Below are 22511 nucleotides of genomic sequence, written 5' to 3'. Positions count from 1 at the left end.
TCTAGTCCGTGTAAGTTAATGATTGGTGTATCTCTATTTTTATCTCACTTTTCCCATAGCAGCACCCCTTTTGTATACATGTGATAATTACACAGTAAGTATTGGTGAGGATTAAATAGCATAAACCTAGCCCCTCTGAGTCAGTGACTGACAGTGAAATTAGAAGATTAAAAAGGGATAACGAATAGTGGCCTAAAGAGAATTATGCTAGGAGAAAGGGGATAATGAATTGTGGTCTAAAGAGAATTATGCTACGAGAAAGGGGTTCATACTCTAGTCTCCACTGTCTGGGGCTCAAATATTTTTTAATGAATCAGTGCATTTTACTAATGATATATGAAAAAGTTTAGGATAGTATCTCAGGAACATATTCCATTTAGGGATATAGAAGGTCTACTAGCACATTGTCCTGGAGTAAAGAAACCTACTTGTTTTGCAATGCTATATTTCCAAGCTCCATTTGACTCACTTCTTCCTAACAGAGCGCCTGTTAATAATAATTGACTAGTGTTAACTAGAACACCTATTTAAGTGATGTTAGTTTGAGGGGAGTAGTTTTATAGTAAGGGTGTGCTTTCTGTAGTGGTAAAAAGACCAAAAGAGATTCATTTCTGATATTGGTAGAGTGACTTTTTTTTAAAGATTTTATTTATTCGTTTGAGAGAGAGAGTGTGCACGCGGAAGCATGAGCCAGGGGGGTGAGTGGAGGGGAGAGGGTTGTTGGGGGAGAGGGAGAGGGAGAAGCAGACAAAATTTACACCTACTTAATGGCACAGGAAAAGCAGGAAAAAAGTAGAGAGGATTCTACCCTTGGAAGAAAGGAAGTACACTGGGCAAGTTTGCATTTATGGGCTTTTATCCTGAGTACATCCTTCAGTCTGCATGGCAGAGGATGGCTATAACCCAGACAAAAAGCCACAGTCTTACTGGCTTAAGAAGTTAAGAGGACAGAGCTGAGGATGCCAGAATGACTGGAAAGTGATGGGAGATACGCTGCAATAGAGGGAGGCACAGAGAGCACAGCCCAAAAATTTGTTTGTAAATTCCACCCAAATTCTTGGTTGAACCCTGAACTTTGTACGTATAGGGGAAGAGTCACACAACCCACCAAAAGGAATAGCTGGAAGTCTGCAATAACTGAACATAGATTTAACTGCTCTCCTTTGAAGGGAAAACAAAATTAAGTGTTAGTTCAGTTAACTATTTCCGAAAACAAAAGTTCAGTACACTTCAGAGGAAGATAAAAAAAATCTAGGATGACTATAATATACAATGTCTCATTTGCTCCTAAAACTAACTTACTAGGCATAAGAAGTAACAGGTAAAAGAGATCCATAGTCAAGAAGACTGACTCATGAATGAAAACTAACTCTGAAATAACACAGATGTTAGAATTTGTAGACAAAGATTTAAAGTGATAAGATAAATATATTTGTTGATTTAAAGGGAAATGTGCTCCTATGAGTGAACAAATAGAGAATCACAACAGAGCACTGGAAACTAAAAAAAAAAAAAAAAAAAAGGAGGAAAATCTAGATTTAAAAGGCAAAATATGAGAAAGAACAATTCACCCGTTAGGCTTTTAACAGCAGAATCAATGATGATTGAAGAAAGGGTCAGTGAATTTAAAGATGAATCAGAGGAAAGATACAATTTGAAGAAAAAAAGAAAACAAATGCATAGGGCCTCACTGACCTGTGGGACAATATCACATGGTTTAATGCAAATGTAAATGGAGTCCTATAACAACGGGGAGAGAAGTAAACAGGGGAGAAAAAAGAATAATAATTGAAGGGGCAGTAGTAATGACAAGAATTTCACACACTTGGTGAAAAAAATATAAATTTACAGATATAAGAAATTCAGCACACCACAAGCAGAATAAAAATAAAACTATACCTAGGCACATCATAATGAATCTACTGAAAAAAAACAGATTAAAAGAAAATCTTGAAAGAAGCTAGGGAAAAAATACACATTACATACAGGGACACAATAATATGAATGATGACAGACTTCTCATCCAAGAGAATGAATACTGTATAACAACGTAAAAACATCAGAGAGTTGAAAAATCTGCCAACACAATTGTTATATACAATGAAAATATACATTAAAAAAAACAGACAAACAAAAACCAGACTCTTAAATACAAAGAACAAATTGGGGGTTATTTTAATTCCATTTAGGTAACATAAAGTGTTATATTAGTTCCTGTACAATATAGTGATTCAGCACTTCTGTACATCACCCGGTGTTCATCATGACAATTGTACTCCTTAATCCCCATCACGTATTTCACCCCATCCCCCCACATACCTCCCCTCTGGTAACCATCAGTTTGTTCTCTAAAAAAGAGTCTGTTTCTTGATTTGTCTCTCTTTCTCTCTCTCTCTCTCTTCCCTGTGTTCATTTGTCTTGTTTCTTAAATTTGACATATGAGTGAAATCATATGGTATTTGTCTTTCCCTGACTTATTTCACTTAGCGTTATACTCTAGCTTCTTCTGTATCATTGCAAATGGCAAGATTGCATTCTTTTTTATGGCTGAGTAATATTCCACTATATATATATATATATATATATATATATATATATATATATATATATCCTCTATTTTTTCTATCCATTCATCAACCAGTGGACATGTGGGCTGCTTCCGTATCTTGGCTATTGTAAATTATGCTGCTATAAACATAGGGGTACATGTAACCCTTTGATTTAGTATTTTTGTATTCCTTCAGTAAATACTCAGTAGTGTGATTGCTGGATCGTAGGGTAGCTCTGTATTTAACTTTTTGAGGAACCTCCATACTGTTTCCCAGAGTGGCTGCACCAGCTTGCATTCCCACCAACAATGTAAGAGGATTCCTTTTTCTCTACATCTTTGCCAACACCTGTTGTTTTGTGTGCTATTGATTTTAACCATTCTGACAGTTGTGAGATGATAGCTTGTAGTTTTGATTTGCAGTTCTCTGATGGTAAATAATGATGAACATCTTCTCATGTGTCTTTTGGCCATCTGGATGTCTTTGGAAAAAGTCTGTTTATGTCTTCTGCCCATTTTTAAAAAAATAACAGCTAATTTTATTTATTTTATTTTTTTCATCTCCACAAGTGTCCTCTTTAATACCCATTTAATACCCATCACCAGCAACTCTCAGTTTGTTCTCTTAACTATACAGTCCCTTATGGTTTGCCTCCCTTTCTGTTTTTTTCTTATTTTATTTTTCCTTCCCTTCCCCTTTTCATCTGTTTTGTTTCTTAAATTCCACATACGAGTGAAATCATATATTTGTCTTTCTAGGACTTAGTTCACTTAGCATAATACACTCTAGTTCCATCCATGTTGTTGAATTGGCAAGATTTCATTCCTTTTGATGGCTGAGTAATATTCCATTGTATATACACCACATCTTTATCCATTCATCTGTTGATGGACATTTGCGCTCTTTCCATAATTTGGCTATTGTTGATAGTGCTGCTATAGTGCAATTGTTGGGTCATAGGGTAGCTCTATTTTTAACTTTTTGAGGGACCTCCATACTGTCTTCCAGAGTAGCTGCACCAGTTTGCATTCCAACCAACAGTGTAAGAGGGTTCCCCTTTCTCCCCATCCTCACCAACATCTGTTGTTTCCTCAGTTGTTACTTTTAGCTATTCTGACAGGTGTGAAGTGGTATCTCATTGTGGTTTTGATTTGGATTTCCCTGATGATGAGTGATGTTGAGCACTTTTTCATGTGTCTGTTGGCCATTTGTATGTCTTCTTTGGAGAAATGTCTGTTCACGTCTCTGCCCGTTACTTAGCTGGATTATTTGTCTTTTGGGTGTTGAGTTTGACAAGTTCTTACAGATTTTGGATACTAGCCCTTTATCCGATATGTCATTTGCAAATATCTTCTCCCATCCATCAATTACCTTTTAGTTTTATTGAGTGTTTTCTTCAGTGTACAGAAGCTTTTTATCTTGATGAAATCCCAACAGTTCATTTTTGCTTTTGGAGCTGTGTCTAGCAAGATGTTGCTGCAACTGAGGTCAAAGAGGTTGCTGCCTGTGTTCTCCTCTAGGATTTTGTTGGATTCCTGTTTTACATTTAGGCCTTTCATCCATTTTTAATTTATTTTTGTGTATGGTATAAGAAAGTGGTCCAGTTTCATTCTTCTGCCTGTCACTGTCGGTTTTCCCAACACCATTTGTTCGAAAAAACTGTCCTTTTCCAATTGGATATTCTTTCCTGTTTTGTCAAAGATTAATTGGCTGCATACTTGTGGGTTTACTTCTGAGTTTTCTGTTCTGTTCTATTGATCTATGTGTCTGTTTTTGTGCCAGTATCATCTGATTTGATATCATATCATTTGATTACTGCCACTTTGTAATATAACTTGAAGTCTGGAATTGTGATGCTTCCAGGTTTGTTTTTCTTTTTCAAGATTACTTTGGCTATTTGGGATCTTGTGTGATGGATAGAAGACTGTTTAAAGCATAACAACAGAGCTTCAAAATACATGAAGCAAAAGTGACAGAATTAAAGGGAGAAATAGACAAATCCACAATCATAGTTGATAGATCCTAACACACCTATCTTAGTCATTGACAGAACAACTAGAAAAAAAGATCAGTAAAGGCACAGATGATTTGAATTCCATTATTAACAACCTAGACCTAATTGACATATATGGAGTCCTACATCCAATTACAGAATGTGTTTTTTTTCAAAGGCAAATGGAATTATCTCCAAGATAGACCATATGATGTGCCATAAAATGAGGCCCTATAAATACCAAATGATTGGAAACATCAGTATATGTTCTCTGACCACATGGAATGAGTATGAAATCAATAATAATAAAATATGTAGAAAATTCCCAACTGTTTAGAAGTTAGAAAACACTATTCTAAATAACTGATAGACCACAGAAGAAATCACAAGGAAAATTAGAAAATACATCAAGTTGCATAATGATTAAACTGCAGCATACTGAGAATTGTAGGATGGAGTTAAAGCAGGGTTTGGTGGGAAATAGTTTTAAATACTTATATTAGAAAATAAGAAAGATTTAAAATCAGTGACCTATATTTTCCACTTAAGAAGGTAGAAAAGGACAAATAAATCAAATTTAAAGTAAGAAAAAGAAGGAAATACACAATATAGTACACAATTCTAAGACAGTATAAAACTATAGTAAACTTGATAGTGTGTTAATAGCAAAAGAATAGATATATAGGTGAATGGAACAGAGTTAGAGAGTCCATAAATATATAATGAATTGATTTTTTTGACAAAAGTGCAAAGGCAGTTGAGTGGAGAAAAGATTCTCTTTCAACAAATAGTACTGGAACAATTAGATGTGCATATGCACAGAAATAAACTTTGACTCATTGCTTACACTGTATACAAAAATTAACTCAATAAACTATAGACCTAAATATGAAACCTAAATCTAGAAATATTTTAGAAGAAAACATAGGAGAAAATCCTTATGATCTTGGGTTAGGCAGATATTTCTTAGGACACCAAAAACATAATCCATAAAAGAAAAGGTTGATAGATTGTATTTCATCAAAATTAAGAACTTATTCTTTTCTGAAGACATTGTTTAAAGAATGAAAATACAACCCACAGTCTAGGAAAAAAATATTTGCAAATCACATATCTCATAAAAAGTCTTATATACAGAATATGTAAAGAAATTTCAAAACTCATTAATAAAACAAACATCCCAAAATAAAATTAAACTAGAAACAAAGTGACAAAAGCTTTTAGGGTACTTCACAAAATAAGATATGTAGATGGCAAATAAACACATAAAGAGTTACTCAACATTATTAATTAGGGAAATGCATAATAAAATCATGATAAGATACCACTATAAACCTACTAGAATGTCTAAATATTAAAATATATCCATACTAAGTATAGATAAGGATGGGGAGCAACTGGAACTATTATAAATTGCTGATGCAAATATAAAATGATGCAAACCCTTAGGAAAAAAGTTTGACAGTTTCTTTAAAAGGTAAGTGTAAACCTATCAGATGACTGTCCTTTCGTAGGCATTTACCTATGAGAATTGAAAGCATATATCTATATATAAGTAGTACATGAGTTCATGGTAACTTTATTTGTAATAACGAGAAACAGGAAACAACTCAATTAGTATTAACAGGTGGGTGAATCAATAAATTGTAATGTATTTATAGAGTGGAATACTACTCAGCAATAAAAAGGAAAGAACTATTGACATATACCACAACATGTCTAAATCTCAAATAATTATGCTCAATGAAAAGTTACACAAAAGAGTACATTCTGTATGATCCCATGTATATAAAATTCTAGAAGAAGAAAATTAATTTATAATGACAGAAAGTAAGGCAGTCATCACCTGGGGGAGATGAATAGAGGCATGAGGAAAATATTATAAAAGGGAACACAAAATTTTTTTATATTTATGATGCTCACTTCAAGATTGTTTTTAATTAAAGACTTAATTTTTTAGAGCAGTCTTAAGTTCACAGCAAAATTGAAAGATACAGAGATTTTGCATATACCCCTTGGCCCCACACATGCATACATGCATAGCTTCCCTAACTATCAACATCCCCCACCAGAGTGGTACGTTTGTTGCAATTGATGAACCTATATTGATACATCATTATCATCCGCAGTTCATAGTTTACTCTGGAGTTCACTCTTGGTGTTGTACATTCTGTGGATTTGGGCAAATGAATGACATGTATCCATCATTATATTATTATATGAGTATTTTCACTGCCCTACATATATTTTGTGCTCCACCTATTCATCTACCACTCCCATCCCTGGTGACCGCTGATCTTCATACTGTCTCCGTAATTTTTTCTTTTCCAGAATATCATATAGTTAGAATCAGAGTGTGCAGCCATTTCAGATTGGCTTTTTTCACTTAGTAATATGCATTTAAAGTTCCTTGATGTCTTTTCATTGCTTAATAGTTCTTTTCTTTTTAGTGCTGAATGATATTCCATAGTCTGGATGTACCAGTTTCTTTATCTGTTCATCTACTGAAGGACATGTTTGTTGCTTCCAAGTTTTGACAATGATGAATAAAGCTGCTATAAGCATCCATTTGCAGTTTTTTGTGTGTGTGGATATAAGTTTTAAACTCCTTTGGGTAAATACCAAGAAATATTGCTGGATCATATGAATATATTTAGCTTTGTAAGAAACTGCCAAACTGTCTTCAAAAGTAGCTGTATCATTTTGCCTTCCCACCAGCAATGAATGAGGGTTCCTGTTGCTCCACATCTTTGTCTGCATTTGTTGTTGTCAGGGTTTTAGATTTTGGCCATTCTAATGGGTGTGTAGTGGTATGTAATTGTTGTTTTAGTTTGCATTTCCCTGATGACATATTAAATGGAGCATCTTTTCATATGCTTTTTTGCCATCTGTATATCTTGTTTGGTGAGGTATCTGTTAAAATCTTTGGCCCATTTTTAAATCAGGTTGTTTTCTTATTGTTGAGTTTTAAGAGTTCTTTGTATATTTCAGATAATAGTTCTTTATCAGATGAGTCTTTTGCAAATATATTTTCCCAATCTGTGGCTTGTCTTCTCATTCCCATTAACACTGTCTTTCACACAGAAGTTTTTAATTTTAATGAAGTCCACCTTATCAGTTATTCCTTTCATAGACTGTGCCTTTGCTGTATCTGAAAAATTATCACCATACCTAAGGTCATCTAGATTTTCTCCTATGCTGTCTTCTAGGAGTTTTATAGTTTTGTATTTACATCTATGATCCATTTTGAGTTGATTTTTATGAGGAGTATGAGGTCTCTGTCTAGATTCTTGTGTTTTTTTTTTTTGCATATGGATGACTGAGCAACATTTGTTGAAAAGACAAGGGAATTTTTGTGAGTGATGGATATGTTCATTATTTTGATTGTTATATATGTGAAAAAAATTTTCAAATTGTATGCTTTAAATATGTGCAGTATATTGTATGTTAATTGTACCTCACTAAAACTGCTTTTAAAAAGTAAGTTTAACACACAAATAATAAAATATGTCAATTCTGCCAAAGAAATGTGTCCAAGTGCACACTGCTAAAAACAAAATTTGCTAGACTCCTGCTGACAAGGAACATATCAGATAAAGGGCTAGTATCCAAGTTCTTTACCCTGTAAAGAACTTACCAAACTCAACACCCAAAAAACAAATAATCCACTCAGAAATGGGCAGAAGTCATGAACAGACATTTCTCCAAAGAAGACATCCAAATGGTCAACCAACACATGAAAAGATGCTCCACATCAGTCGGCATCAGGGAAGTACAAATCAAAACCATAGTGAGATACCACCTCACACCAGTCAGAATGGCTAAAATCAACAACTCAGGAAACAACAAATGTTGGCGAGGATGTGTAGAAAAGGGATCCCTCTTACGCTGTTGGTGGTAATGCAAACTGGTGCAACCACTCTGGAAAACAGCATGGAGGTTCCTCAAGAAGTTAAAAATAGAGCTACCCTATGACCCAACAATTGCACAACCTCTAGGGGCATGTGCCTCCAATGGCCCATTAGTCAGTTGCCTTGTAGATACGGATGCTTTCTCTTTCTCAGGTGCTGCCTAGGCTGTCACTGTGGATAAGATCTGGTGAAAGCGTTCCTAGAATGAGGTCCAGAGACTCAGACTTCAAGACTTAGAAAAGGAGAGGAACTGTTTGCAGCTCTGCAGTTGGGAGCACAAGCCATGGAGCAGTGAGCCCTCAGGGTTCTTAAAGTTAATAGTGGTGAATTTGCTTTCTGTGATTGGATCTCCCAGGGTTTCAGGGCTCATACTCTTTCTATAATTGGCTATATGCAAGTTAACTAACCCTAACATGTTGATATAATGATATATTAGTATAGATGGCAGCTCTACACGCCCACCTATCTGTGCAGATATGCACATCAGGCAACCTTATTGTATAGATGCTGATAAAATGTAGGAAACCTTACTTGTATGTTGGCAGCCCTTCTGTGCTGGTGTTTGTAAGTGCTGTGGTCCGAACTGGGACTTGAGTTACAGTTCAGTTAATAATTCTGAGTAGAGGGGCGCCTGGGTGGCTCAGTCGTTAAGCGTCTGCCTTCGGCTCAGGTCATGATCCCAGGGTCCTGGGATCGAGCCCCGCATCGGGCTCCCTGCTCGGCGGGAAGCCTGCTTCTCCCTCTCCCACTCCCCCTGCTTGTGTTCCCGCTCTCGCTGTGTCTGTCTCTGTCAAATAAATAAATAAAATCTTTAAAAATAATAATAATAATTCTGAGTAGAGGAATTGCTGGTGTTTTTTTTCTTTATATGATTTTTGTTCTTCTAAAATAACCATGTATTCCTTTTTGTATTAATTTTACGATCAGAAGAAATATAAAATTTTTGATGTTCTAGAGCCCTTTTCTGACTAATTTATGTCATTAGCTAATGAATTGCCATTCTGGATAATCCTGTAACTGTTCTACTCTGGAACAAATCTGAAAACTTATCAGATGGTTTTCTTTTACACTTCTTCATCCCTGTACCATACTTATTTTATGTAACCCCTACAGACCTGGTTTCCTGAATTTATTGCCATCTTCCCTGTTAAACTCTTGATGTCAATATGTTTAAACCTCATTTCATCTCTGATAGGCTTTTTACTTTTATAAGAAAGCAAGAGACTACATTACCATATATGATATAAATTCAGAATGGTTTATGATTTTCCACTTACATCTTGTAGGTTTTCTCATGTTAGTGGATATTATGAATTTAGTATCATTAAATTAATGTTCTCTAGATAGTCTTTTGATCTTTTTGAATCTCAACCATACCCATGCTTGAAAATTCACAAATAACTTCATCACAAATAACATTCACTCTTGTTCAATTGCAGGGGGAGAGAGGATTTCCAGGTTTGGAAGGCCATCCAGGTTTGCCTGGATTTCCAGGTCCAGAAGGGCCTCCAGGGCCTCGGGGACAAAAGGTATGTGCCAGGTTGCCAACCAGTAATACTAGAAGCATGAAGCCATCTTAAATGTGGGACTAGGTGTCAAATCAACTAAGAAGTTACTGAATTATAGCCAGAAATTAATATCTAAATAAAATAATAGAATAGCTAAGAGTCTGTATTTTATTGTTGGTTTTTTAAAAAACTGAATATTACTGCCATATTCAAATGTTTTTGGAAGATGCTGTTAATTGGATGTGGTTATTGGGATCCTTAACAAAAATTAAATTTTGTTAGGAGCTCAGCTGAGCTGGAGAGAGCTAAACTGCCAGGTGTCAGAGTAGCTGATTAAGAAAACAAGCCAAAATGAAAGGAACCGTCAAGCCTTTTACTGTGACAGTGTAATAAGCAAAATGTTTAACCAGAAAAAGCACCAAGTTCCCCAATGTTCCATTTTTCCCCATGGAACAGTACCAGTGTGGACCTCGCCTTGGTTGGCCAGCAGGAAGTTAAGGGCTGTGCTGTTATCCAACACTATTTGGGCCGAGGAATTGAGGCTAGTCCGTTCTGCTTCTAAAACTGAAGTAGTGTCATTAATGAGTTAAGTACCTTGACTTAACTCGAACAAAGTTGCACACAACTTTTTGGAATTGAATGACCATGAGTGGGAATAGTTGCCTGGAGCATACACAAGTAGAATCGGTAATACCACATGACAGTTCTCCTCAGTAACCAGAGTACCTGGTTTTGGAATTCTCCTCTTAACTCTGTTTAGTTTGATATGCTCAATAGGAGGGGCTGTCTTGAATATGTGGCAGTCTCTTATCAATGCCCCCATATGTACATGTTACACTGGTAAGAATGTTGAAGGCCTGGCTTTTACAAAAGAAATAATACCCCAGGGGAGATACACACAGTGCTGGTAGTATAAAAACCATTTATTACCATGGGGGTCAACAAGCCAGAAGTCCCTTCTGGTAGGTAGAGTACTTGAGTAGAATTGGAAAATTTGTGTAAGGTGGGCACAGGTATGGGGAGTAGGAGGCCACCATTACTGAGGTCAAAATAGGCCCAGTGGCAGATCCCATTTCCCTTTTCCCAGATGGTTCAGATCCCATCACAGACAAGAACAATATTACCTGTGAGGAGGCATTTTGTTTCTGTAGTCTCAGAGTCCATCTGTGGGAACATCAGGTCCAGTATAATAAGGTTGGGGTACCTGAGGTACTAAAAAGTTCCATGTTTAGAGAAATGTCGATTTGTTTTATTCAGTGGCACAGCAGTCAGGTATTTATCTATGGGGTTGAATGGTGGGTGACATATTCAACAGTTTGTCAAATTCAGAGTGGCGGAATTTCCTGGGACAGGTATAGCAGTGAATTTGGTGAGGTAGAAATCACACAGGCTGTGCTGTGGGAGAGAAAGATGAAAGGATAGATCCATGCAGCCTTTCTTTCCTGTACCCAGGCTCATGGATCCAAAGGTGCAGTTGTCCTATCAGTCGGGAAGACTTTTCCCCATTGACTGCAGCACAGGCAGTCTCTCCTCTACCATAATCGAGGATAGCATCTTATGTGCATGTTAAGGTAGGGAATGGGAAGAGATAATAGTGAATATTAAGATTCAGAGAAGTTTCTCGGTTTTCTAAAAATAGTTCTTTTGGTTGATTGCCCTTTACCATCTGTAATAGGTGGACTGGTGAACTGATAACGAAAGGGCCAGTTCTGTTCATTTGCCTGGAAAGGAAAAGTAGTCTAAAAACCTTTTCTTCCTAATCTTATTTCACGTAATAGTGGTACATTATGTTATTAGAGTATTAAGGAGATCAAATGGATACTCATCAGGTAGTCTTTCCAATAAAGGAGGAAATTAATTTAAATACATAAGTACTTTTAAACACTTAACTATATCAGAACCGAGATTGGGGGTGAGTGCTTGGGCATGATCTCTGAGGAGGTGACAGTACATCGTGGTAGTTTTGTTAGATTCAAGAGCAGAAGGGACCTGTGCTAAAATTTCTTGAGTAGAACTTTATGCTAAGGAAAAAGCAAGACTCTAAATGACTGCATAGAAGTTAAGTAGATGGGACATTTAACAGAATTTCCTAGGGCTAATGAGGTGTAAAAACAGCAGAATGTTTCTTGTGCACCTAGGAGTGGCACAGAAATAGCAGAGAGATCTGAAAGAGTCAAGTGGATGGAACTGAGCACCAAGTCAGCAGTAATCCATACATACTACTGGCATGGGACATCTCAGTGAATTCCAGCTTGGACGGGACTGTCCCAATCTTCAACAACTTGGAACTCCCTAAGCTCTCCATAATTTAGGCACAACCTTATGAAAATGAGGTGGGGACTCCCAATCGACTGAAGTTAAATTTCAATCATGTTAATGAAGTGGGTGCTTTGAAATAGAAATTAAGCTGAACCATAGGAAAATAAAATGACATTTCTTGCACCTGAGTTCACCCAGGATTAGGGGCTGAGTTTCCTATGCACCATGCTTACTGAGAGGTGGCACTTTTAATAAAGATTTGTGGCAGCTTAAAAAAAGTTAACTGCACCTGAATCCCTTTGAAATAATTTAGCATTAACTAGAACTATTGTACAATAGTATGATAATTTCTTAAAGGTGTGGTGGTATGCATTTTAGATTTAGAAAGTAGTCCAATCTTTTGCTTTGATTCCATTTCAGTATCTATATAATGGGATTCTAAATTTGAAGCCTCTATCTCCGATATGACTTCATGCTTCCCAGCATAGCTGAATTTATACTTTTTATGTGATCGGGTATTCTAGTACATGCATATATGTGTTAACATATATGCCCAGTCAAAAATTTTATAGGATTGTTCTTTAATCTTTATATTCTTATATATGAAAGTAAAGATATATAAAACAAATACATATATAGGAATGTATATATAAAATTTTCCAAAAGATTTCTTTATTCTTAAAAATAAAATTAATTTTTGATAGATAATATATTCATTTCATTGAAAATAAATTAACATAAGAAGGTATATAGTGAAAAATATTTCCTTTCCACCTGTGAACATTAGCCATTGAGTTCTACATATCCCTAAGAGGTACCAATTTCTAATACTTTCTTGTGAATATGCTCACTAGTTTTTATGAATATGCACATAGATACAAATATATACATGCGCATACATGCTTAAATACACAAAGACACACTTTTACCTCCCTTTGTTTATAAAGTGGTAGCATATTCAACATGTTTGATCTTCGTTTTTCACATAATACACATTGTAGATCTCTCATATCAGTATACAAAGAACCTCCTCATTATCTTTTATAACTGCATTGTATTCCATTGTGTGATAAACTAATTTTTTAAGCCAGTCCCCTATTGATCAGTTAGATAATTTTCAGTTTTTTTCTTCTACAAACAGCGCTGCTAAAACGTATAATTTTAATAGACTTCCTTTCCCCAATAAGGGATTATCTCTGTAAGATTACTAGAAGTGATATTGCTAGCTTAGAGGGTACATGTATTTATGTATTTTTATGGATATTGCCAAATTGCCCCCCAAGAAGTTGTATGATTTATCCTTGGTTCAGCAATATACAAGAAGAGCAATTTCCCTATAGCTTCACCAACCCTATTAGGAAATTTGGCTTTTTGTCAATCAGATAGATGAAAAATGGTCTCTCAATGCATTTAGTTTACATTTCTCTTATTAAGAGTGAGATTAAACATCTTTTCATAGGTCAAAGATTCAGTTGTGTTTTCTATGAACTGTCTTCTATAACATTTCATTTTCCCATTTTTCTAACAGTACTGTTGGTGGTTTTATATGTTGATGAGCTATTTATATATTAGGGTGATTACCTTTTGTGTTGTGAGTTGCAGTTATTTCCCCCAGTTTGTCATGTCTTTGCTGAGTGTGTGTGTGTGTGTGTGTGTGTGTGTGTGTGTATTTATGTGTCCCTGTGTGTTTTTCAGGGGTCCTTTATGGCTTTTGGATTTGAGTAGGAAATGCCTTCCCCACTGTAGGATTATAAAATAATTTTCCCATTTTTTCTTCTAGTATTTTATAGTTTAATTTCTTCATGTAAATATCTATTTCTAATTCATCCTGGTGTGTGGTTTGTTATATAAGTTCCACCTTTATTTTTTTCCAGATGTCCTCACAAATGTGTCCCAATGTAAATTTCCCCATTGATTTGCAGTGCCGCTTTCAGTATAAACCAAATTCACGTGAATATATGGACTTGTTTTTAGACCTTCCATACTCTTTCAATGATATGCTTATTCAAATATCAGAACAAAACTATTTTAATTATTGATGTATTATGCTGTATTTTTATATCTGACAGGGCTAGTTTCCCCTTACTGGTTTTTTTCCCAGAATGTTCCTCGGTGTTCTTGCTTGTTTATTTTTCCATATGAACTTTAGAGTCACCTTATCCAGTTTAAAAAAAAAGCAACTCATGTTATTTCTATTTTTATTGTGTCCAATTTTAACTAAATTTGTTGAGAATTGACTATTTTTTATGTTGACTCCTATTATCCAAGAACATGGAATGCCTTTCCATTTGTTCTCATATTCCTTTTTGAACTTTAGAAATGTTTTAAACTTTTCTTCTTATGAATCTTATACATTTCTTATTAAGTTTATTCCTAAATATTTTATCTTTTTTTGCTGTTGTAAATTGCATATTTTCTTCCATTATGTTTTCTAACTGGTAGTTGGTATTTAAGAAAGCTATTGATTTTCTCATACTAATTTTATATACAGTTATACAGTTATCTTCCTGAATTACCTTCCTGATTATAGTAGTTTTTCATGTGATTTTCTTTGCTTCCCTTGCATACAATCATATTATGTGCAAGTAGTGGTAGTTTTGCCTTATCCTTTCCAATTTTTATACCTCTGTTTTCCTCTTATTTAACCATGTTGGTTAGGGCAACCAGTAAATCTTTGTCTTATTTCTGCCTTTCGTGGAAAGGCACAAAAAGATTCATTAAGCAAACGACCTTCTGGTTGTTTTACAATAGAATTAGATTTACTTTAATCTCCTTAGAGATGCATGTGTTGTGGAAAGTGTTGATTATTAAACTTTTTGAAAAGCAAGGTATAGTAGGCAGAATAATGTCTACCCCTAATGATGTCCATGATGTAATCCCCAGGACTTGTGAATATGTTAGGTTATAGAGACAAGCAAAATTAAGATTGCAGATGGAATTAAATTTGCTAATCAGCTGGTCTTAAAGTAAAAAGATTATTCTGAATTATCTGGGTATGGCCATTATAATCACAAGAGTCCTTTAAATGTGGAAGAGGGAGGCAGACGAGTCAGTGTCAGATTGACGCAATGTTAGATTCATTCAGCCATTGCTGGCTTTGAAGATTGAAGAAGCCCATGAGTTGAGGAATGCTGGCTACTCTAGAAGCTGGAAAAAAGGAAATGGATTCTCCTCCTAGGACCTCCAAAAAGCAACAGGATTCGCCACTGAGACCACTGTCATACCTCTGACTTCCAGAATTATAAGATTGTGTTGTTTTAAGCCACTAAGTTTGTAGTAATTTATAACAGCAGCATAAGAAACTAATATACCAGGTAACCCTTGTTACAAATGAAAATTTTTATGGAAGCTCCACATAAAACATAAAAATAGAGCTGCACTGTTGGAAGGAGGACTGTGACATAGGCTTCAAGGAACCTCCAGTGGAACCTCTTAAGGTTATGAGTTGTGTAATTTAGAAACCACTGTGTAAAGCAAGATGTCCCAGATTAATAAAACCTATCTAAAGCCTCAGGTGGTGGCCTACTAGCTGTATGGTCCACTGAAATTCCCGTCTCTTGGAGCAGAATTAGGTTTTCTTTATTCCATTTTAAAAAAACTAGTTAATAAAAACTTAGTGAGGCAAAACTTAAAATTCTCAGCAATGCAATTGTAACTTAAAAATGAGTACATAGATTAACACACATGTGGGCAGCCTTTTTTGCATGGAGTCTACAGAAGAAGCTTAGAAAGGAAAGTCTATGGTTCTGTCTTTTCTTTGCTGAGCTCTGCCAATAGAAAGGGCCTTATAAAACAAAGCAAAGGTTTAAAACAGCAGACTCAAGAGCAGCACATATTTGGGCTCAGAAATGATGCTATTTATTACCAGCATGGCAAGTAGGTTGACACAATGTAGAAACTGCCCAGATTTTCAGCATTTATTTGGCTTATGCATAAATGATTTGAGGAGTATCAGTACCACTATTTCATCTTTGTTTTGTATGATTTTCATAATTCATTTTACAGGTACAAAGTTTCTGCTACATGTCAGCAGTTTTCTTCTCAGTAAATAAAGACATTTCTTATTTTTTTTTATCATATAACTTACCTCAGTGCTCAGTCTCGATGATAAATGCTTCTTCCTTGGGTATGTAAGTTTCTCACTTTCACAAAGATTCACAAAAAATTAAGTCTCTTATTGTTATAATGTAAAATTAGTTATTTGAGGGCTATTTTAGGAGGAACAAGAACTAAATGTGTTGTATTTTTCAGGGTGATGATGGAATTCCAGGGCCACCAGGACCAAAAGGGATCAGAGTAAGTGATAATTGCTGGATATCAAATGTTTTGTTGGTCAAAACAGAGAAAAAGCAAATGAAGTGTTATGAGACAACTGCAAATGAAGTGTTATGAGACATGCAAGAAGAAAAATACAGTCTTTAAAAAGTTAAATGTAAGAGTTGGTATGTCTACAATTAGCCTTTCTTTAGTATTTTGGTAGTTATCTTTATATATCCAAATGTCTATTTAAACTAATGTAAGAAGATTTTAAATTAGTTTATGGATAAGAAATAAAGTGCTAAATTCCAACAATTTGTCAGTTTATTAAAAATATGTATCATACAAATGATTTAAACCAGAACTTCCCAACCATGTGATCATCTCAGTCCTCTGGGTTCAGAGGGCCAATCACCTCAGGCTGTGTACACTTCCCAGTTTACCATATACAAATATTATCATTTTCTTTGTATATCTTGAAGAGAGTCAGTTTGGAAAGAACTAATTTAAATCACTGTGTTAAAAAGTAACTACTTTGGAAGTATACAACATTTTCTCAATTCTAAGATATATAGTTTTTCATTTTAATGTTCTGAAAACCAGGATTTGTCTCAAAATGGAAGTGCACATTTAGTGTAATTTTTCTGAAAAGCTTTTAGGTTGACATATATCTTTCAGTGTGTTTTGGAATTGGGGGAAACTAGTTTAAAAATAGTCCTGGCTTTTGGAAACTCATATTTAACTTTTCTGAGCCTCTGTTTCTTCATTTGTCAAATTAGAGAGTTAAACAATATAATCTCCAAGGTGCCTTTTAGCTCTAAAATTCTGTGTTCATAGATTGATGAGGCCCCTTAATACGAGTATAATGTACACGGGTGATGACATAACATGTTTATTTATGTGACAGAGACAGTTAAACATTCTGATCCCTTGATCTCCAGAAATTTAGTAGATGTACAAATTTTACATAAACATTAAAAACATTGTTTGTTGTATACTTTTGACAACATATAGCTTGCCTTATGTGCTATTCATGCCTGGTTTTTTTTTTTTGAATTTTATTATGTTATGTTAGTCACCATACAATACATCATTAGTTTTTGATGTAGTGATCCATGATTCATTGTTTTCGTGTAACACCCAGTGCTCCATGCAGTACGTGCCCTCCTTAATACCCATCACTGGGCTAACCCATCCCCCCACCCCCTCCCCTCTAAAACCCTGTTTGTTTCTCAGAGTCCATAGTCTCTCATGGTTCCTCTCCCCTTCCGATTTCCCCCCTTCATTTTTCCCTTCCTTCTCCTAATGTCCTCCATGCTGTTCCTTATGTTCCACAAATAAGTGAAACCATATGATACTTGACTTTCTCTGCTTGACTTATTTCACTTAGCATAATCTCCTCCAGTCCCATCCGTGTTGATGTAAAAGTTGGGTACTCATCCTTTCTGATGGCTGAGTAATATTCCATTGTATATATGGACCACATCTTCTTTATCCATTCATCTGTTGAAGGGCATCTCGGCTCTTTTCACAGTTTGGCTATTGTGGACATTGCTGCTGTGAACACTGGGGGGCATATGGCCCTTCTTTTCACTACATCTGTGTCTTTGGGGTCAATACCCAGGAGTGCAATTGCTGGGTCATAGGGTAGCTCTATTTTTAATTTTTTGAGGCACCTCCACACTGTTTTCCAAAGTGGCTGTACCAACTTACATTCCTACCAATAGTGTAAGAGGGTCCCCCTTTCTCCACAACCTCTCCAACATTTGTTGTTTCTTTCCCTGTCCACTTTTGCCATTCTAACTGGTGTAAGGTGGTATCTCAGTGTGGTTTTGATTTGAATTTCCCTGATGGCTAATGATGATGAACATTTTTCCATGTGTCTGTTAGCCATTTGTATGTCTTCTTCAGAGAAGTGTCTTTTCATATCTTCTGCCCATTTTTTGACCTGATTATTTGTTTTTTGGGTGTTGAGTTTGAGAAGTTCTTTATAGATCTTGGATACCAGCCCTTTATCTGTAGTGTTATTTGCAAATGCCTGGTGTTTTTTAATGAACTGGAGAAGCAGGAAAGAAATGCAAAACCCTCGGTTTTATTAGCAGACATGTCTGTGTGTTATTTTGTATAAATGGATATCAATATATTATTAAAGCTCTTCATAAGAATCATAATGTATCACATAATAGCTATAGCTACCATTAACTATGTCATAAGCACTGCTGAAACTAAAAAAAAAACCAAAAAAAAAAAAACTCGTCCATTCTCTCAATTCCCATTTGCAAGTGCCTGAGTAGTCCATGTCCCTCAACTAGAACTTCAGAAGTGCAGAGGAATAAGTAGCCGGATAGTTCCTGAATCCTTGCGTCTCAGCCCAGAGGCAGTCTTGACGTGCAAATTTTAAGACTTATTATTATGGAAATTTTAAGCGTACCCAAATGTACAGTGAATATAGTACAGTGAACCCCCCCATGTGCTCATCACTCAGCTGCAAAAGTTAGCAACATTTTGACAAGTTTGTTTCATCTATACCCCACCACTATTTTGGGGGAATATTTTTAGGTAAATCCCTCATATCACTCATTCCACCAATGAATACTTCAGAATGTCTCTGATAACTACATAACCAGTTTACCATTATTACACCTCAAAAAATTAGCAGTAATTTTTCAAATATACTTTAAAACTCAGGCCTTATTCAGATTTCCACGATGGATGTCCTTTAACAATTGGTTTGTTTAAACCAGGATCCAAGCAAGTTCCACATACTGCATTTAGTTGCTATGTTTCTTAAGCCTCTTTTATTATGCTATTGGAGAAACTGGGTCATTTGTATTGTACTTCATTCTACATTCTGGATCTGTTTCTTCATGATGTCATTTAAATTGTTCGTCTGTCCCCCATATTTCCTACAGACTGGAGGTTGCCTTATAAGAGACACTAGAGAACTTTCTGGGGATATAGAAAGAGCTATATACTTAAGACTTGTGCTTTATACTATATATAAATTATTCTGCAAAATATCAAAGAAAAATAGAAAAAGAATACTGTGTACATAGTGCTGCATACTTACTACTGAATTACATCTTATGGCACAGACATCTGTTATCCCACTTTTTTGATGTTAGGTTTGATTAGTGATCACAGGTATATGGGCCTGATTTTGCCATCAGAATTTCCCCATCAACTTTCATCTAATGATTTAGTATTCATTGATGATCATTGCCCAGATCCATTTTTTGTTCAGAGTTGCAGAAGGGTGATTTTTAAAATTCTATAAATCCTTCATTTATTAGCTAGAATTCTGATTTATCAGCTGAAATTCTAATAGGGTAATGAGTTAGTACACCAGCAACTTTGAGTGATGGTCAGGAAGGTTTTAAGAATTTGTTATTATTATAAACACATGGAATTTATGTGATCCAATCAATTGTATTCATTATTCTTGTTGAAGCCAAAATTATCTTATCTTTGGCTTGTGGGAGCCCCTTTAAATTGGCCCCTGTCCTGTGTCCTTTTGAAAAAACCATATTGATCTTTGATAACTTCCTTGCTTTTTGATACAAGATTCCTCAGCCTCATTTTGTACATTTCCTCTCCAGATCTGAAATTGGCCATGTATCTGATTCTAGGCTCTTTTTAGTGAAAAATGTGATTTAGTTACCACAGTCTAATGATAGGGGTTTTCTTTGCTACTGTTAGTCAATTATTTTGATGTCTTTTCAGTTGACAGAATTAGGAAAAATTTATTTTCTAAAGAGAAAAAATATCATGAATTTATACTATTACTTCCAATTGAAATTTAAAATGAAAAGAGTTCTGTATACTTTCTCTCTCCCCTGCCACCTTCCCCTCCCTAAGGTGAAAATCTTGATTCCTAATGACACTAATATAATTTATTATTTTCTTTATCCTACAATGTACCTATGATAGCTTCAAAAGAGCAATTTACAGATGAACAAAACAACAATTTCAATTTTAATAATTAATAATAGAATTCTTAAATGCCATTATTTCTTTGCTGTTCTTTTTTCCTCCTTGAATTGACTGATTTCACTAAGAAAATGCAGTCAAAATATCTGTTTTAAAGGCACTTGAAGTAATTTCTTTCTCTGTATGGTTTATGTCAACAACCAGATATATATTAAGTTCATTGGTTCTAGTTTGTTTTCAATTTTTAGTAGTTTTCTCTTTTTACCTCAATTTTTTATTTTTAATTACTTAAAATATTTACATTGTTCTCTAATAACGGTATAGTCAGAGATGCTTCCCATCCATTCTTGCCATTCCCCCATTCTTTTGCCTCTTTCTCCCTACCTCTTTCCCCCAGCCATAATTATTTTTATTATTTTTTGTTTATCTTTTCATTGTTTTGTATCATCACCCTTCTTATAAAAGTGTAGCATATCATATATGCTACTTACACTTTGTTTCTTATACTTACAACATTATGTCCTCGAGATTACTACATATTTCAGTGCACAGAGATCTTTCTCATTGTTTTTAAGGGCTGCATAGGTTTGCATTTTGTGGATGTACCATAATTTATTTAGTCATGCCCCTATTGTTTCTAGTGTTTAGCTATAATTGTGGTTATATGGTCACTTCTTTTTATTTTACGATTTTATTTATTTATTTATTTGAGAGGGAGGGAGGGAGAAAGAGAGAGAGAATACATGAGTGGGGGAGGGAGAAGCAGACTCCCTGCTGAGCAGGGAGCCCGACGAGGGATTGATCCCAGGACCCTGGGATCATGTCCTGAGCTGAAGGCAGACGCCCAACCAACTGAGTCACCCAGGTGTCCCTTTATGGTCATTTCTAAACTTTAGTAACAACAATGCTGTAATCAATAACCTTGAAATTCAGATTTTGTTTCATAATTTCTAGTGTAACTTTGGGGTAGGTTCTTAGAAATGGTTTGCTTCAAAGGGTAAAAACATGTAATTTTGCTAGATATTTCAAATTTCTCTCCATGATGTTTGATTCCTATTAGCTGTGTATAAGAGTACCTCTTTCCCAGAGTCTTACCTAGAGAGAATATTGTCAAACTTGTATTTTTGCCAATTCTGACAGGGAAATTTGATTGAAGAATTTTTGGAGTGATCACATTGATGTTCTTAGGAGCAGATATTTTTGCCACTTCCCCATCCCCTGCTAAATTCAGTATTCATCACAAACCTGAGAGAACCACTTTATCTTTTAGAAAAGACATTTCTTCCCCTTATTTGCCTGCTCCTGCTTATGTGCAATGAAGACAGTGTTCCCTCAAATAGGAGATTCTTCTATAGTTTCCTATAAAAGAGACTTTTAAACACGTGTAGGAGGTTTTATTTTTTCTATAGAGAGAATGAATGGTAATCATCAATGAGACACATTTGTCCATTGCTATTCTAAATGTAATTTTCCATAATTCCCTTAGGTAGGATATAATTTTATTCTTACTGATTGTTGTTTGGTTCAAGGAATTTATTTCTTATTATAGGGTCCTCCTGGACTTCCTGGATTTCCAGGGACACCAGGTCTTCCTGTAAGTAGAATTTGGCTTTTTAATTGAAAATTCCTGCAAAAGTAATCTAAGAAATATTATACATGTGTTATATCCCTTTTCAAAGGGAATGCCAGGCCATGATGGGGCCCCAGGACCTCAAGGTATCCCTGGATGCAATGGAACCAAGGTGAGATTTTTTTTCAACTTTATCTTAGGCAATATGCCTGATAGTAATAGATTTTATTTTTTTATTTTTGTTTTTTAAAGATTTTATTTATTTATTTGACAGAGAGAGACACAGCAAGAGAGGGAACACAAGCAGGGGGAGTGGGAGAGGGAGAAGCAGGCTCCCCGCAGAGCAGGGAGCCTGATGTGGGGCTCAATCCCAGGACCCTGGGATCATGACCTGAGCTGAAGGCAGATGCTTAATGACTGAGCCACCCAGGCACCCCCCGATAGTAATAGATTTTAAAGTTTAAGGAAATCAATATGAAGAATGTTAGAGATACAGTAGCTTCATGTCTAAGACATACATAGGGTATGTTCTGA

The 22511-nt window shown here is 35.4% G+C and overlaps 1 protein-coding gene across 1 annotated transcript in view; it reads left to right on the top strand.

Moving 5' to 3' along the window:
• Window positions 1–22511, top strand: part of COL4A5 (collagen type IV alpha 5 chain) — a 233304-nt gene that overhangs the window by 99186 nt on the left and 111607 nt on the right. The window contains exons 3-6 of the mRNA XM_025853713.2: window positions 9893–9982; window positions 16472–16516; window positions 21957–22001; window positions 22087–22149. Of these exons, the coding sequence (XP_025709498.1) occupies window positions 9893–9982; window positions 16472–16516; window positions 21957–22001; window positions 22087–22149 (243 nt within the window). The remainder of the gene's footprint in view (window positions 1–9892; window positions 9983–16471; window positions 16517–21956; window positions 22002–22086; window positions 22150–22511) is intronic.

This window comes from Callorhinus ursinus, unplaced genomic scaffold (assembly GCF_003265705.2).
Source record: "Callorhinus ursinus isolate GAN/ISIS: 27379988/994484 unplaced genomic scaffold, GSC_fseal_2.0 scaffold65, whole genome shotgun sequence".
In the NCBI taxonomy this organism is placed as follows: Eukaryota; Metazoa; Chordata; class Mammalia; order Carnivora; family Otariidae; genus Callorhinus; species Callorhinus ursinus.
Note: the sequence above shows the minus strand (reverse complement) of the source record. Positions and strands in the feature narration are given on the sequence as shown.